This window comes from Pseudonaja textilis, chromosome 14 (genome assembly GCF_049901715.1).
Source record: "Pseudonaja textilis isolate UNSWEBS1 chromosome 14, rPseTex1.2, whole genome shotgun sequence".
Lineage (NCBI taxonomy): Eukaryota > Metazoa > Chordata > Lepidosauria > Squamata > Elapidae > Pseudonaja > Pseudonaja textilis.
In genome coordinates, this window is record NC_142003.1 from 7356050 (window position 1) to 7373284 (window position 17235).

Genomic DNA, 17235 nt, shown 5'->3' on the forward strand with positions numbered 1-17235 from the left:
GGAGGAGTCTTCACCCTCTTTCTCCCACACAAACTATCTGAACTGAGTTGTCTCTTGCTCCTCGTCAATCCGGCCCCTCCCTCCTGGGAATCCAGACTACATTCCACCACAGTAATAGTAAACGGATAATTGCTTTGAAAAGAAAAAAAAAATGCCTTTGGAAATTGAGATGTATGTTTAGCGGTATTGGGGTTATGTATATTTCCTGGATCTCAGCATTCTTCCTCTCAGCCATGGAAGATTCCTTGGTGACTCTGGCCCAGTCTCCACCTCAGCCCCAGAGCTAGCGTGGGGTAGCAGTGAAACCCCTGGATAGGAGTAGGGAGATACTGGTACATCCTCACCTGTGAAGGATTTCTGGGGAAACTCAGCCCAATACAGGTAGTCCTTGACTTACCACAAAGGTTTCTCAGCTGGCTTTTCTCTCTTAAGGGAGTGGCCATCACGTTGCAGCCTTACTCCCGAGTCGCCCGTGCTGCTGCAGCTGCTCTTTCCTTCAAGCAGCCGTATGTGCATGCACACAGGCTCCTCGGGGAACTCTTCCTCACTACTGCCAGCCTCCACAATTTCTGAAGGCAGCACTCCACTCCCTGATGGTCCTGGCCCCATCCCTGCATCACATGCAGGCCCCTCATCTGAGTCCTCGCTCTCCGACACCTCAGCCGTCCGCTCCTGCTGCCGGCGAACCACAGCACTAATAAAATCACGTCGGTCAAATAACCGACCTTCCTTACAGCTCTCAGGAGTTACGACTGTGATGCTCACTACGATCGTAACCCAAGGACTAAACTGTATACCTTAGGGTTTCGTGCCTGAGCAAGGGGCTGGACTAGAAGACCTTCGAGGTCCCTTCCAACTCTGTTGTTCCGTTTCTGTTACCCTTCGTTGCTCTCATGCCCACGCCCCAAATACAAGAGGATTCGTTTGCCGCCTGTCTAAAAAAGTCCAGCCTCTCCGTTTCTGAATCTCCTTTATCAGTTCAGGCATATCTTTTTTTTTTTCCCCCACAAATGCTGCATCTTTTATTTAAAAAAAAAACAAAAAACCAAACTCTGCTCTGCAGCTTTCCTCGTCTCATTAGTTCTTATTAGAACATTTTTACACTTTTCCTTGCGAGGCTCTTCCTCTTCCCCCCTTTTAAAGCCACCCAAACCCGTAGAAAGCTGAGCGTTACGGAGAGAAGTAGCATCAATTCCACTTTGGATACCCCTGTCTTTCCCCCCCGCTTTTTTTTCTCGTGCCAAACAAATGAACGCTGCTACTTTGAGCCGCAACTCGGTGGCCGTCAGGATCAGCTCTGCAAGAACCTGAACATTTATATTAACTTGAAGCGAAACATTTTCCCTCCACTTCTTTCTCTTGTGACGCTAGAGGACAGAGCTATTCCAGAGAACCACTCCTGTGTGGAGGTGCAAGCCCTTGAAGTGGGGGAAGTGACCCCCAAGGCCTTTGGGCAGAGGCCCCTGTTTAAGTGGTCTTTCCTTAAGCTTTGGGTTGGCTGCTCCCCGGATAGTCCTCGTCTAACAACCGTTTGTTTAGTGACTGTTGTTCGAAGTTACAACGGCACTGGGGGATCAAGGGGGCAGGTTTCGTGGGGAAAGAGGAGGAATATATCCGTGGGGGTCCTTGAGGCTCTCTGAGCGTTTTTGTTTTGTTGCAGACAAAACTAGGTAACATCATCAGTGCCAGAAGAGAGAGGGGTTTGCTTTCTGTTTATGTGCTCCCTGTCAAGGCAGGCCACTTGTATATAAAAAGAGAGCAACTCCCTTCTCCTTCTAGCACTGATGATGTTACTTAGTTTGGTGATGAAATGTCTGCAAGAGAAGCACTAAGCTCAGAGAACAGTAAGGACCACCTCCTCTTCCTCCTCCTCCTCCTCTTCCTCCTCCTCCTCTTCCTCCTCCTCCTCTTCCTCCTCCTCCTCCTCTACCACCACCACCACCTCCTCCTCCTCCTCCTCCTCTACCTCCTCCTCCTCCTCCTCCTCTTCCTCTTCCTCCGCCTCCTCTTCCTCCTCCTCCTCCTCCTCCTCCTCCTCCTCCTCCTCCTCCTCCTCCTCCTCCTCCTCCTCTTCCTCTTCCTCCCCCCCACTGCACTCCATTGTACCACTGACCACGTTCCCTAGTTTGGTGATCAAACACCTGCAAGAAAGCTGCCATGCTCAGAGAGACCATCAAGGACCCCCACAGTTCAACCCTGAGCTACGAACATTCTCTTCAGCAGGAAGATGTCTTTATACAAAGAGGTGTGTGGACGTGTGTAGGAAACTCATGTTGCCCAACTTCTTCACGAGCGCCCTGTGAGTTTTCCTCTGGCGCCCCTGCCTCTGACTTGATCTGAGTTCTCCCTTCCAGAAGCTCAGGCCACAGATCTTAGCCAAGACCGAACACTGGGACTTCTCAGCAGGGTAATTTAGATGAATTTATCAGCCCTGCTGTTCGGAGTCTGGTTGTGGATATTTACGCATTGCACATTGCCATCAGCCGATGTCTCAAAGAGAAGAACAGCCTGTTAGAACAATGTCCTGTGTGCATCTGAATATATTCTTAGCATGTGGGGGGGAAAAAAGCCGCTATTCAAAGCTATCACGTCTCAGGTCTACTAGCATAGACATAAAATATCGCTAATACTGTGCATGGTTTAGTGCTCGGAAGCCTTATTAAGGAAATGCCTCCTGAAAGTATTTGCTTAACATCTAAGCTTTATTTATTTAAAATGTAGGGTTTCCCTGGCGATGGAGCTCCAGTTGGTTTTAAAATGAAAAATACAGTGAAAATACAAAAAAAAAAAAAAATTGCCTAAAATACGACAGTGGCATTACAGTGGATGCAGGAGGCTCTGTTGTTTATAAATATTTGGTGGCGCAGTGGTTGGAGTGCAGTACTGCAGGCTACCTCTGCTGACTGCCGGTTGACTGCAATTTGGCAGTTCGATTCTCACCAGGCTCCAGGTTGACTCAGCCTTCTGTCCTTCCGAAGTGGGTAAAAGGAGGACCAAGATTGCTGGGGGCAAGAGGCTGACTCTGTAAACTGCTTAGAAAGGGCTGTAAAAGCACTGTGAAGCGGTATATAAGTCTAAATGCTCTGGCTGTTGCTGTATACATGTATACTCCATTTGTAACTCGAAGTTACAAAGGCATTGAAAATAGTGGCTTAGGACCGTCTTTCACGCTTACAACCATTGCAGCACCCCTGTCATCGTGGGATCAAAATTCAGTTCAGTTCAAACTGAAGAAGCTTCTTGGATGAGAAGGGAAATGTCTTTAAGGGAGAAAAAAAAAAAGTCCAGTCGCCTTTGAGACAATAGCAATAGCATTTAGACTTATACATCGCTTCACAGTGCTATCCAGCCCTCTCTAAGGAGGAGGAGGAGGAGGAGGAGGAGGTGGAGGCGGTCGTCTGTGGGATCCCTGGTGCTCTCTGAGTTTGGTTATTTTCTTGCAGACATTTCATTACCCAACTAGATAACATCATCAGTGCTAGAAGGGTGTGACGTTTGGGGAGGGGAGGAGCTTGGTTGTTTTTTTGGGAGGTTATAACTTCCCAGCCTAGCCTGGAAAGGAGGTTCTGTCGTGGAGCCTGTCCAAGGTTTTTGGGTGTTTAGAGAAGGCCTTAATGACGCTTCCTACCCCTGTCACTATCGCTTGTTTTAGGAAGAACCAGAGTCTTGTGAATGGAGGTCATCCTCCCCTGACAACTCTTTTGCCCCAACGGATTTGTTTTTGAGCTTGTAGGAACGCATGGAGATATTATTTACACGCGGCAATTCAGGTGTCTGTTCTTTTTCCACTGAAGTGTTTTTCAGCCTCACGCATTCAGCTCAACGGTAATCAAATATTATATTTCCGCTGGAAAAGAAGACGGGTTCTGAAAAGCAGAGGTCAAGGTTTGATATTTGAACAGGCAACTCATTTCAGTTTGAATCTGGATGTTCTCTGTTCAGGAAGAGCAAAGCATGAATGACAAACTTTCTTCCTTGGCTGGTGGGCTGTTGCAATTCAGTGGCTTTGAGTCTTTCTCTGTTGCTTTGTTAAAGAGGAAAGACCATCTGTAACCGTCACAGGTCAAAAGCAGAGACAATTGTGAACAGTTTTTTTTTTTTTTTAAATAAAATTTTAGGAGGAAAGAAAAAAAAAATACACCGTTGCAAATTTCCCCAAGGGAGAAGGTTAATAAAACTTTCCAAGCGTTAATTCTTTTCGAAGTGTACCAATCAATATTTAAGGTTTTGATTTATGAATACGGTCACTTTTGCCATCTTTTGGCAAGGGAAAGGAACCAATTATGAAGTCATTGATTTATGGATAGGGGCTATTTTCTTTCCTGCATATGCTCTCTGTGTACATAAAGAAAAAATAAAATACATTTATCAAGAATCATAAGATACAACACTTAGTGATAGTCATAGGTTACTAAGAAAGCAGTCAAATCATACTAGGAAACAAATAAAACAATATAAATTGTAAAGATGCAATCAACCAAATCATGCTAGGAAACAGTCAATATAAACTGTATCTTTACAATTTATATTGACTGTTTCCTAGTATGATTTGGTTCCTTATTGTATCTATGACTATTATTAAGTGTTGTACCTGATGATTCTTGACAAATGTATCTTTTCTTTTATGTACACTGAGAGCGTTTGCACCAAGACAAATTCCTTATGTGTCCAATCACACCTGGCCAATAAAGAATTCTATTCTAACATGGTTATAGTCATAAGTGGGAAGGACGAGAAGAAGAATATCTTATTAAGTAATTTGACAGTGTTGAGGGAATTATTTGTTTAGCAAAGCGGGGGGGAAACTGTCCTTGTGTCTAGTTGTTCCGGTGTGCAATGCTCTATAGCGTCGTTTTGAGGGAAGGAGTTAAAACAGTTTATGTCCAGGATGTGAGGGGTCTGTAAATATTTTCACAGCCCTCTTTTTGACTCCTGCAATATATACAGGTCCTCGATTGAAGGCAGGTTGGTAGTAATCATTTTTTCTGCAGTCCTAATTACTCTCTGAAGTCTGTGTCTGTCTTGTTGGGTTGCAGAACCAAACCAGACAGTTATAGAGGCGCAGATGTCGGACTCAATGATTCCTCTGTAGAACTGGATCAGCAGCTCCTTGGGCGGTTTGAGCTTCCTGAGTTGGCACAGACAGACCATTCTTGGTTGTGCTTTTTTTGATGACCTAAGGAAGAGATACAAGGTGTGTTGACAATGTTTGGCATCACCTTCAGGTCCAGCCAAGATGGTCAGTGGGGAGGGATCATGGGAGATTTAGTCTCCAAGCCTTTGGAAGATAATCAGATTGCTCCTGTCACCTGGAATCTTTGATTAAATAGAAGCCAGTTAATTTGAAATATCTTTTTTGAGTTTGGGGAGAACAAAAGGGCTAAATTCTTGTTTTTAAATTTGACTCTGCAGTTTCCAGGTTTTCTGCTTTTAATCCTTAAAAGTTTTTGGAGGGGGTAGGAAGAGTGTTACAGGTGGTCCTTGCCTTACAACAGTCCCTTTAGTGACCATTCAAAGTTTACAACGGCACGAGAAAAAAGTGACTTATGAACGTTTTTTTTCCATAAGGCCTTTGCAGCATCCCTGGGGTCAGGTGATCAAGCACAGGTTGTTGAATAAAACTGCAATGGCTTGAATATAACATTAAACTACAATCTGTGGTTTATTAACCAGAGCAACTGGGCCCATTCACCATGACATGCCAGAATCAAACAAATCCCATTATGGCTTAGCCAACCACTCGGCGTTGGAATTTCAGTAGGCGACACAGAGAAATAATTCCACGGTAGAAGCTGATGGCCAAGTCAAGTCCTCACTTTCTCCCCAATATATATTTCTCTGGCTAATAACCTTGCAAATCAGAGGCCTCCCTGTTCGCACGTTGACCTTTTCATTCCATAATATGCAAGATTAGTTACAAGTACTGAGTTAGAGGTAAAATTCAGCTTTAATTTTAAGATACACTTTGACATTTTTCACCCAAAGGACACGAAGATTTCAGCCGCACATATGAGCAGATGCCAAAGAGAAAACCCTGCTTAATTTTTCTCCTCCTCTGCTAATAATATATTCCATCTATTTTGGTTCCCCTGGACTTTCTTCTGCCTTCCCCCCCCTCCCCCCCCCCCAAGGACACGCAGCATCCCCAAGGAAACATATAGAGTTTCGGATCAAAGTTTGAGCCAAGCAGTCCGGTGGGAGGGGGATCCCATTGGGTGAGGTATTTATAGCCTTGCTAAAAATGACTCAGGAGAACATTGCGTTGGCCAATTCTTTGCAGTTACCTGAGAAGGTGAAAACAGAGGAGGATGTTTGCAAAGGGCAAACTGAAATAACTTTGAAGCTTCAACTGAACAAAAAGCATTGTGGAACGGGGAATTCCTGTGTAATTCTGTGTCCTTTTTTTAGAAGATCAAGGAAGCTTGTATTTTGACATCTAGTTGAGTGACTTTGGGGCCAATTGTTCTCCCTCAGCCTTATAGGCTTGCTGTCGTGGAGAAAATAGGAGAAGGAAGCTGTTTTGAATACGTTTGCCACCTTGAGTTATTTGTCAAAATAATAAAGGCAGGAAACGGATGACAGATAAATGATAGATAGATAGCAATAAGATGTCAACTCATAAAACATTTTTTTATGTCCGCTTTATAGTTGCCAACAGAAAGGGAGGGAGGGAAAAGGTTTCGAAAGAGCAATGCGGCAGCTGGGAATCAAAAGTGCATTCCATGCATGGTTTTTCAGAGATTGTAACGAGGTGACTGAAGTTTCTGCCCCGCAAAAATCTAACTGGAGAACATGATTGATGACTCTTGGCTATGGATGTGTCCCATTGGAGAATATGATCTACCCAGGGGGTGGGGGAAAACCAGGGTCAAGAGTGACAATGAATGATGTGTCTCAGAGTCAGCTACACCCAGGTCGTGCAGGCATGTTAACTCCCAATAAATCCTGTTTAGTTTTGGAAGTTTGGCTCGAGACTCATGATTTAATTGGGGTAACTGCCGGAATCCTGACAAAAGATTTATATACTGCTTTACAGTGCTTTACAGCCCTCTGTGAGTGGTTTACAGAATCAACCTATTGCCCCCAACCATCTGTATCCTCATTTTACCAAGCTTGGAAGGATGGAAAGCTGATAGATTGATAGATAGATGGATGATCTATCGATTGATAGCTGATAGATTAGAAGAAAGATAACTTAGATGATAGAATATATGACTGATAGATAGTTTAGATAGATGATAGATTCGATAAATTATATGAAAGATATAGATTAGATGATAGATAATGTAGATGATAGATGACAGAAAGACAGAAAAAGATAGGAAGAAGGAAAGGGAGAAAGGAAGGGTGGGAGAGAGAGAGAGGGAAAGGGAGGGAGGGAGGGAGAGGGAGAGAAAGAATGAGAATGAATGCTTCACCATAATTTTGGAAGTCAGGATCATAACTTCCCATCTTAGCCTCTGAAAAGGAATAGCCAGCCTTTGGGGCTAGCTGCTTGAGTTATTACACAACAGTTGCCAAGGAGATTTCAGAATGATTGCCATCACGATTCCAGGGAAGACGATCGGAAGGCAAAGAAAATTGCAGCAAGCCATGAAAGTTTTGCGGTTAGTTGTTTCCTGCTATTCCCCAGAGGGATTCATTAAGAAGATTGGTGCCGGCGCCTGGCACTTCGCAGCATGTCAAACTCCTTTTTATATTGTTTTCATTTATATATATATATATATATATATATATATATATATATATATATATATATATATATATGTATGTATGTGTGTGTGTGTATACTATATATATATATATAATATTATATGTTTTCTGAGGTTCTCACGGGTATTTGTATGTGGATCTTTGGTTGTTCGGGTTTTCTCCCACGTAAGATTCGAAGTCTGAAGATGATGAATGAGACTTCATCGAAACGTTGCCTAGATACTTCGAATCTTACGTGGGAGAAAACCCGAACAACCAAAGATCCATATAATATTATAATATATATTATATAATATATATATTATTATATATTATCAGAAGCCTGATGATGGCAGATGAGATTCTGCCGAAACGTTGCTACAACTTTAAAAGCAGAACTATAATGACGTGGGAAAATACCTGAACAAAGCTGAATACCATACATGTACATGCATGCATACATACATATATATATACATACATATATATATATATATATATACAGAGAGAGGGGGAATTAAGGCCTGGCGTGGTAGGGAGCCTGAAGGCTGGGGAGAGGAAGGCCGTCTTCTACTACGTTAGGAGCTTCAATTAGAGTAGCTGAATAATCAAGCGGCATCTGTGTTCTTAACATTTCCCAGAATCGTGGACCCCCGTGGCATTAGTGGCAGCCTGACACGCTCCTGAGATAGTTTTAGAAGCTCCCTCCCTCCCCCTCCCACAATGTCTCCGCTCTAGCTGTTCAACAGTTCTTGGAGACCAAGTGTAATTTGCAAACACTTCTGGGGCTGGTGGAAGTTTGATTCTCATTTGAATACCTAAACAAGAGCAAAGGAGAAAAACAACAACAACAAGGAAAAAAAGCAAGCGAAACCGAGAAAGTCATTATTTCTCCAGTGTCTTGTCTACTCTCAGAAAAAAACAAACGACAGGTGGCCAGGAAAGAAACTTTCTGAGCATCACACCCTCTCAGGAGACGTCTGAAAACCAGTTGCCAATTTCCATACAAGGTAATCCTGGACTTACCACCATCATCGGGACTGTACCTTCTCTTGCTAAGCAAAATGGTTATTAAACAAACTGCACCCAATTTTTGCTGCTGTAGTTGTTTAAGTGGAATCAGAAGGTTGTTAAGTGAATCATGTGGTTGTTAAGCAAATCCAGCCCCCCCCACCCTTTGGAAGCCTGTTGGGAAGGTTGCAAATGGTGACTCTGGGATACCACAGCCATGGTAAAAACGTGCCAAATTTTGACCATGACAAAATTTGTGACAGTCGTAAACGCGAGGACCGGTTATAAGTCACTTTTTTTTTAGCACTGTCTTAACTTCCCACCGTCATTAAACAAATGTTTAATGTGTTGAGGATTACCTGTATTGCAACTGTTGGAAGAAATATCCATCTGATTTAGTTCCAAGTCGGGAAAAAGACACTGGAAACATGGAGGCTGCTTGGAAAAATAGTTTAATGATGAAGCGCAACCACCAAGCACATGGTTCTGGGCAGCTGACCACATGGAGTTGAGTGTATGTGTGTGTGGGGGGGTGTTAATGTCTTCTCTTGGACTTTGCCCTTGAGCTTCCTGTTCCTGTGCAAGAACATGTGTTCTATTGGCTGTTGTAGGGATCATAGCTGGCTCTGTAGGTTGTCTGAGCTAAGTTTCATTGAAGTTTGGACTCTCTGAGATGATGCAATGAAGAGGCTTTGGGCAATTCCTATTGTGGCTGAGGGCTCATCCTACCTTCGTTGGCTCTTGGGTATTTGCTTATGAGTAGACCTATCTATATCTTTATCTCTTAAGTGCTGGCATCTGCTGAGGGCTATTAAGAAAGGTGGGGGCCTGCTTTCTGTCTCCAAGAGCATGTTTCCCCCTTTAGGGAAATATAATATTCTGCCTTTTTAATATTTCCCAAAAACATTTCATTCTTTTTAGCACCGTCCTAACTTCCCACTGTCGTTAAACAAATGGTTTAACGTAAGTCAAGGGCTATCTGTATTGTACAAACCGAAGCCGTTGCTTTCCAAAACGGAATCCGCTCTGTCACGTTTCCTGTTAATATTTTGATCAATGTACTTAAAGCTCCCCAAATAGCGATTTCTCACAAGATCATTAAATGGGCCTATAAAGGTTTCCTGTTCGTTGAGCATCCGGATCTCCCTGGGGAGTTTTTAAGCTGACAATAAGAAAAACCTACGCACGTTTGAACAATATTGTCTACCAATCCTTATTGGCCTCTTTGGAGCAATTAACAATTTGTTGCTTTGTACTTTTAGACGTTGTTTCTGTTGCTATTGAAATATGTACTTAAGATATGAGGCAGATTGTTGTGTGTGTGTGTGTGTGTGTCGCAGTTTATATATTTACACCCATGTGGAGACTCAAACCTACAGTCCTCGGCTTAAGACTGGTTGTCCTAAAGGTTGTTCTTGTTTTTTTTCCCAAGAGGCAGCTGGACTTTCTTTGCTTGAAGACGTTTCGCTTCTCATCCAAGAGGCTTCTTCAGTTCTGCCTGGATGGTGGGGAATGGAAGGATTTATACTCCTTGCAGACAGCTGGTCATTTGCATCCTTTCTATTGAGTCATTGAGGCCACTTGGAGGTTTATCTGTGCCCTCAGGGTCACCTGTGTAGTGCAAATGGGTGTGGAGCCTTCTTGGAACTGCTGAAAGTATTGTAAACAGGAGAAATAGATGGTATTGTTTCTCTCCCCCTCGGTGGAGGGGAGGCTGTTGAATTTTAACATAGATGGCCTCTTTGATCCCTCTTTCAAGCCAGCGGTCCTCTCTGTCCAGAATGTGGACTCAGAGGTATTATTCAGCAGGTTCGGACCAGTTCTGGAGAACTGGTAGCAGAAGTTCTGAGTCGTTCAGAGAACTGGCAAATCCCACTTCTGACTGGCCCCGCCCCCATCTATTCTCCGCCTCCCATTGAGTCCCAGCTGATTGGCTGGATCTTCTTTGGTTGCCCTGCACAGGAGAATGGAGCTGGAAAGCAGGCTAGCAGGGTGGAGAGGGAATGGAGAATTTAAAGTATCCTTTCCATTGTAAAAATGGTCGTAAAATGGAATCTGGTCATGTAGTGCCTTGACGTGTGATTCCAATGACTTACAACCAAAGTTCCTGGCTCCATTGTTGTAGAATAATGTTAATTTTTAGTTGTGGATTTAGTTGGAATGGCCAACTGTTGGATTGTGGAGTTAAGTCTACTTCCATTTTAAATAGTTCTGAAGAAGTTTTTCTAGAAGTAACTATAAAAAATTAAGGACTACTATAATGGCCCATCCTTATTCTTGGATATTATACGGAGGGAAAAGGAAGCATGCCAGTTTGAGTCAGGCTCTTCGTATCTTCATGCAAAATTCCTATAAATCTTTAACGTCCCCTATGCCAGTTTTCAGTTTTGCATGTCATACTAAATCTGCAGTGACATCCGTCTGTTGAAAGGAATTAACAGTCTCTCGCTTCCTGAAACCAGTTCTCCCTTTGACCTGTCCAGAAGTCTTCTTTCAACCCTCCCCCTCCAAATTTTAGCACAGAACACGAATAATGCATTTCCAAATGCATATTAAAATTAGGTTCAGTAGCTGGGGAATTCTGGGAGTTGAAGTCCACAGGTCTTAAAAATTGCTGAGATGGAGGAAGACTGCCATAATCAATTTGGGAGGAGCCGGTGTGAGTTTTATCCTCGGGCTTTTGGTGTTACCCAGGTTTTAAATCATGCCTTTGTTTATATAACCATCATTGCCTCCGGCTAACTTCTCCAAAGTCATCTGTGCAACTGCCAGCAGAAATCCGTCAGAAACGCAGAGTCAGTTCTGCAAATTATTTTTTTTTTAAAAAAAACTTTCCTTAAGCTGGTCTACCAGCACTTTCTCCATCCTTGGGCTTCTTTCCAGAGATTTCTTGGTTCTGATACGCTGCAAAGCAGAGGAACTGAAGAACTCAATTGGGAGAGGCTCGTATTAATGGCGGTGCCCTAGTTTGTGCCAATGTAAGCGTAGCCCACGGCTGGATAGCGTGGTTCACTGTGGTGTTTTTTTGTTTTTTTTTAAATAAAGTTTGGAGCGAAATTGATTTTGAAAGGTAAGGACAGGGGCTGTTTCTAGGAGAAACTTTTCCAAACCAACAGAGTTTTTGTTAACTCGCTGTGCCACCTTTCTTCCTATCAGTGGTTGTAATAGGTAGCCTTACAACTAATTGCTTAACTACTGTTTGAAATGATGACCGACCTGGAAAAGAGGCTCAGATTCCAAGCTCAGTTTCACAGTTTTGACGATCTGGTCAGAGGTGGTGAATTCAGCAGGTTCTGACCAGTTCTGGAGAACCAGTAGTGGAAATTTTGAGTAGTTCAGAGAACTGGCAAATATCACCTCTGCCTGGTGATTTTACAGTACCCTCCTTCCCCTGCCACGCCCACCAAGCCACGCCCACAGAACCGGTAGTAAAAAAAAAAAAATTGAATCCCACCCCACTGGCATGGTGCCTCTCTGCCAGCGAAAACGGAGCCCTTCCCCCAGCACTCCATTTTCACTGGTAGAGGGGCTAGCCAAACAAACTTAAAAACAAAATGAAAGAATAAATATTTCTTCCCCTTTTGCATTGGAGCATGGAAGAAGGGACAGGAAAGGAGAAAGGGAAAGAGGGAAGACAAAGAGAAAGATGGGAAGAGAGCAAGGAAGGAAAAAGAAGGAAAGAGGGAAGAAGGAGGGAGGAAGAAGAAAGGAAAAGGAAGAGGGAAGGAAAAGAAAGGAAGGAAGGAAGGAAGGAAGGAAGGAAGGAAGGAAGGAAGGAAGGAAGGAAGGAAGGAAGGAAGGAAGGAGATTATAAAAACAAAACGAAAGGAGAAATGTTCCCCCTTTTGCATTGGAGCATGGAAGAAGGGACAGGAAAGGAGAAAGGGAAAGAGGGAAGACAAAGAGAAAGATGGGAAGAGAGCAATGGAGGAAAAAGAAAGAAAGAAGAGAAGGAAGAAGAAAGGAGAGGAAGAGGGAAGGAAAAGGAAGGAAGGAAGGAAGGAGGAAGGAAGGAAGGAAGGAGGAAGGAAGGAAGGAAGGAAGGAAGGAAGGAAGGAAGGAAGGAAGGAAGGAAGGAAGGAAGGAAGGAAGATTATAATGAGAGGGAAGGAGGGTCTGAAGGAAATTCTGCCTTAGTACTTGGCCACCACAGTTGCCCCCCTGACACGAGTGACATCGAGCTAGCCATGCTCCTTGAGGTCAAACACAACCCTGATGCGGCCCTCAATGAAATTGAGTTTGACACCCCTGCTCTAGCTGTTGTTGAATGACAACTCTCAGTGACCAGTAAGGAGGGATATCGGTAGTTGCAATTCAGAACGTCTGGACTTCTGTAGGCTGCCTGGGGCCCTGTGATTGCCACTTCGTCTCCAGGGGAGCCTTTTTGGCTCGTACCTGGACGCGCATGTTAGCGTTAATGATTTTAACTTGCCAAGCCGGGTGAATTCAGGCCTCTCTCCTCCCTTCCCTTAGGATGCAAAGTTCGTGGAGGAACGACGGAAGCAGTTGCAAAGCTACTTAAGAAACGTGATGAACAAAGTCATCCAGGCTCTGCCAGAATTTATCGCCAACCCCAAAAAAGAGACTCTCATCCAACTGATGCCCTTTTTCGTGTGAGTATCTCTCGAGAAAGATTGATTGTTTTTAATGGGCGTTGAGTGGTATTTTACGTTCTTCCTTAATTTATAAAGTGGGGAAAAAAGAAACCACCTTTGAGGAGGACTTCTGTGAGGTTGTCACAACTTGGAGTGTGATTTAAGAAGCATCCTTCATTCAGCACAAAAAAGGTTTAAATGTTTTTTGAGAGAGAGAAGGGAGCTTAAAAGCAATGACAATGGCGCTACTTCATTTGAAGTGCGATTGGATTGCATTGATAGCAGTAAATAGGTCTTTTAGCGATGAATAGAAATGTAAAAGAGGGGGAAAAAGGAGCTCTCCGTTTGGAGGAACGGTGTTGGAAACAATCCCACAACTTCAGGAATGTGGGAACATCCTCTTTTTCCATGGACACTGTGAAATGGAAAGTTTGTACCTCCCATCTTGGATTGTAGAAGTCATCCTCACTTAGCGACCACAATTGAAACTGGTAACTCGGTCACTAAGTGTTGTGTTGCCAAGCAAAACGTCGTGTCATTTCAGGGAGGCTTACGTTCTTCTTTGCCCTTCAAATGTTAAGTGAATCACTGTGGGGCATTAAGGAAACATCCCACAACTGCATCTTATGATTTGAAGCCTTCTCTACAAGCTGGTAGAGAGTTAAATGCTTAGTTAAAACAACTCCTGTTTTATTTTAACGCTGGGAATTATTTTTATTCCCAGCCGGTAATGTGTCCCAAATAGTCCCTCAAGATAAGCACCCACCTTTCTCTCCTTTGAATTGCTGCCAAGTGCTAAATTAACTGTAAAAAAACCAACCGAAGTCCAAAGTCGACACAGAGCTTCAAGGATTAATCTGAACAGAACAAATGACTTTGCTTCCTGCAAAGGTTTGTCTACCTTTGCATTCTCTTTATCCCTTAGTGGAGGAGCAACCACCTCCCCTTGTTCCTCTGCCTCGCTGCTGCCAGACTCCGAAGGCTCCAGAGGCATCACCCCTCTCCCAGATGGTCCTGGCCCCATCTCTGCATCGGTTGCAGGACTCTCATCCGAGTCCTCCCCAGACTCCCAGACTGGTCCCTGTTCTTCCCCACTGTCCGATTCCGCTGCCGTCTGCACCGGCTGCCGGTGAACCACAACATTACTAGTTTTGGATATGACAAGCTGGGAAGTTCCCTCACTACGGCATTCCCTCAACGATGGCAAAATTGATGGCAGGGATTATTGTTGCTAAGCAACGAGGTTCTGCTTTATGACCGCATTGCTTAACGATGGAAAATTCTGGTCCCAATTACTGTCGTTCGACAATTGATTACCTGCATACCGTAGCTATTTGCATGCTTAATAAATTTGTGGGTTTTTTTTTTTTTATCTTCCAAGTGATTAATGGTTTTAAGCCAACCAGGCTACCACAGGTTACCAGGAGGAAAGGTGAGCCATAAATCTAGTGGACAGTCACTTGGAATAAGTTACACCAAGGTGAAAACCCTCACCTCTTCCCCTGTTTAATTGGAACACTTTGTTCCAGGTAGCCCATTAAGAGCAGGCAAAACCATTTGGCTGAAGGATGGGGAAGGTTCCTGTTTTGAAGGCAGCCTGTAGAAACAGAAGTTTAACTCCTGCAGAAAGGACAGGGAAGCGTGTTTCAAGATGCATTTCTTAGCACCCGTCAGCTGGTGTTTTCTGGCAAAGGAACTTCCATCATCTTCAAGATGTTCACATATGAGTTTTCATTTTATAGCGGAGCAAAATACAAATATCCGAATGTTTGAAGCTGGGTTGTTTTCTTTCTTTCTTTCTTTCTTTTTTAACGAGCTGGCTCTCAATATCTTACGTCCTGATTTTTTTGTGGAAAATACCCATTTGCCAGTTCTCTTTTAAATCTCAGCGTGTCTCTTTTTTGTTTCTTCAGCCTGAAAGAATCTTAACCGAAAAATATGACAGCTTTTAACTCAGGCTTATCCATGCTTTTGATATTCTGGGCTTGTCATTGCAACCTGCTCATCAACCTGCTCATCCTCATTGTTTAAGAACCCCCATAATCCTTTGCAATGTGGAGTTTGGTCAACGGAATGGAGCTAGCAGGGTGTTTACTGGCCGGATGCCCTTCCTGTTGCCATTGCGGAGTTTTGTTCGGCAGATATATTCTCATTGTGCCTGGAGAGAGAAATATCGGTCTCTACCTAGGATCGAACTCACAGCCCCCTGATCGTGAGGCGAGAGCTCCACCTCTAGGCCACCACCATAGCACCACTCCTCATTGCAACCTGGACAATGACATGGATTCATTGTTTTTTTTTAATGTCAGCTTTCTCTGACCAACGGTTTCCACTTAGATCAACACACTTCACGCCCTTCCAATATTGGCTAGGATTTTCTCTCTCACTGGGGGAGAAGATCATGAGTAACCATGAACGTCTCTGGATCCCAGTCTGTTTCTCGGTATTGATGCAAGGTTTGTAACCCAGGGTTGTCATGTGTGGCTGGGGAATTCTGGGAGTTAAAGTCTGCTCTTCTTAAAAATTACTAAGGTGGAGAGACACTGTACTTGACACCACACCTTCTAAGTTCGTCAGTGAAGTCCAAAGATGGGGTATGGCAAGAGAAGACTAGGGCCCTAAAAGGGTTTTGCCTGTCATTTCTTCGAGGATGGGTTGTTTTTCTTTTCTTTTTCTTTATATATTCCCTTCTAGGGATTATTCCACAAAAGCTTTAGGAGGAAGGACACTGCATTAATTTCCTTGTATTGATTTAACCTGTTAATCATTTTCAGTTGTGCATTAAATTATTTGGACAGTATAGCCAACCCAGACTTCCCTTCCTCTTCCTTTCCCTTCCTTTCCTTTCTCTTCCTTTCCTTTCCTTATCCCTTCCCTTTCTCCTCTCTTCTCCTTCACTTCCATTCCTTTCCCTTCCTTTCTTTTCGTTCCCCTTCCCTCCCCTTCTCTTCCTCATCCCTTTCCTTCCCCCCTCCTTTTCCTTCCCTTCCCTTCCCTTCCCTTCCCTTTCCTTTCCTTTCCTTTCCTCTCCTCCCCTCCCCTCGCCTCCCTTCTCCTCCCCTTCCCCTCCTCATCCCTTTCCTTCCTTCCTTCCCTTCCCTTCCCTTCCCTTCCCTTCCCTTCCCTTCCTTCCTTCCCTTTCCTTTCCTTCCCTTCCTTCCCTTTCTTTCCTTTCCTTTCCTTTCCTTTCCTTTCCTCTCCTCCCCTCCCTTTTCCTCCCCTTCCCCTCCTCATCCCTTCCCTTCCCTTCCTTTCCCTTCCCTTCCCTTTCCTTTCCCTTCCTTCCTTCCTTTCCTTCCCTTCCCTTCCCTTCCTTCCCTCTCCTCTCCTCCCTCCCTTCTCCTCCCCTCTCCTCCCCTCCCTTCTCCTCCCCTTCCCTTCCTCGTCCCTTTCCTTCCTCCCCTTCCTTTTCCTTCCCTTCCTCATCTCTTCCCCTTCCCTTCCTCGTCCCTTCCCTTCCTCGTCCCTTCCCTCTCTCTTTTTCTTCCCTTCCCCTTCCCACTTTCTTCCCCTGATAACGATTTTAAGGTAACCTTAAGCAATACGGTGGAAAGGAGTCATTATGAAGCTTTTTGTGATTCTGTACGCTTGAGTTCGTGCAACACATAAACCATGAATTACGGTTAGCAGGCGCCCCTGCTCATTTTGCAGAATACACTGTCCAGAAAGAAACCAAACACACATTATGCTTCGTTCTAATGGCCAGGTTTTGCGCAACACGCTCGGTGTGTTTTCATATACCTTGCCATTTTTCTTCTTCTTCTTCCATTACGTCCACCCGATTTGGCAGCAAATTGGGAGAAGCTTTTCCGCAGGCGGCTCCGATTTTGAGGCTGTTCTCCTTGCCCCGAAGGCCCCCGCAGCTACTGGCTGAATCCGTTCTTTAATAAGGGCTCCCCTCACACTCGCCGAAAAAGCTCAACCCATGGCCCAAACC

The 17235-nt window shown here is 44.1% G+C and overlaps 1 protein-coding gene across 5 annotated transcripts in view; it reads left to right on the plus strand.

Moving 5' to 3' along the window:
• SNX29 (sorting nexin 29) overlaps positions 1 to 17235 on the plus strand; it is a 180314-nt gene that overhangs the window by 94937 nt on the left and 68142 nt on the right. For 3 of the 5 annotated variants that reach the window (XM_087912359.1, XM_026704236.2, XM_087912357.1), the window contains one exon: positions 13177 to 13316. The exons of 1 other annotated variant lie outside the window; for it this stretch is intronic. In XM_087912359.1, coding sequence (XP_087768485.1) covers positions 13177 to 13316 — 140 coding nt within the window. Of the gene's footprint in view, positions 1 to 13176; positions 13317 to 15211; positions 15368 to 17235 lie in introns of those variants that run through there. One more of the 5 variants, XM_087912358.1, reaches the window with a different exon arrangement.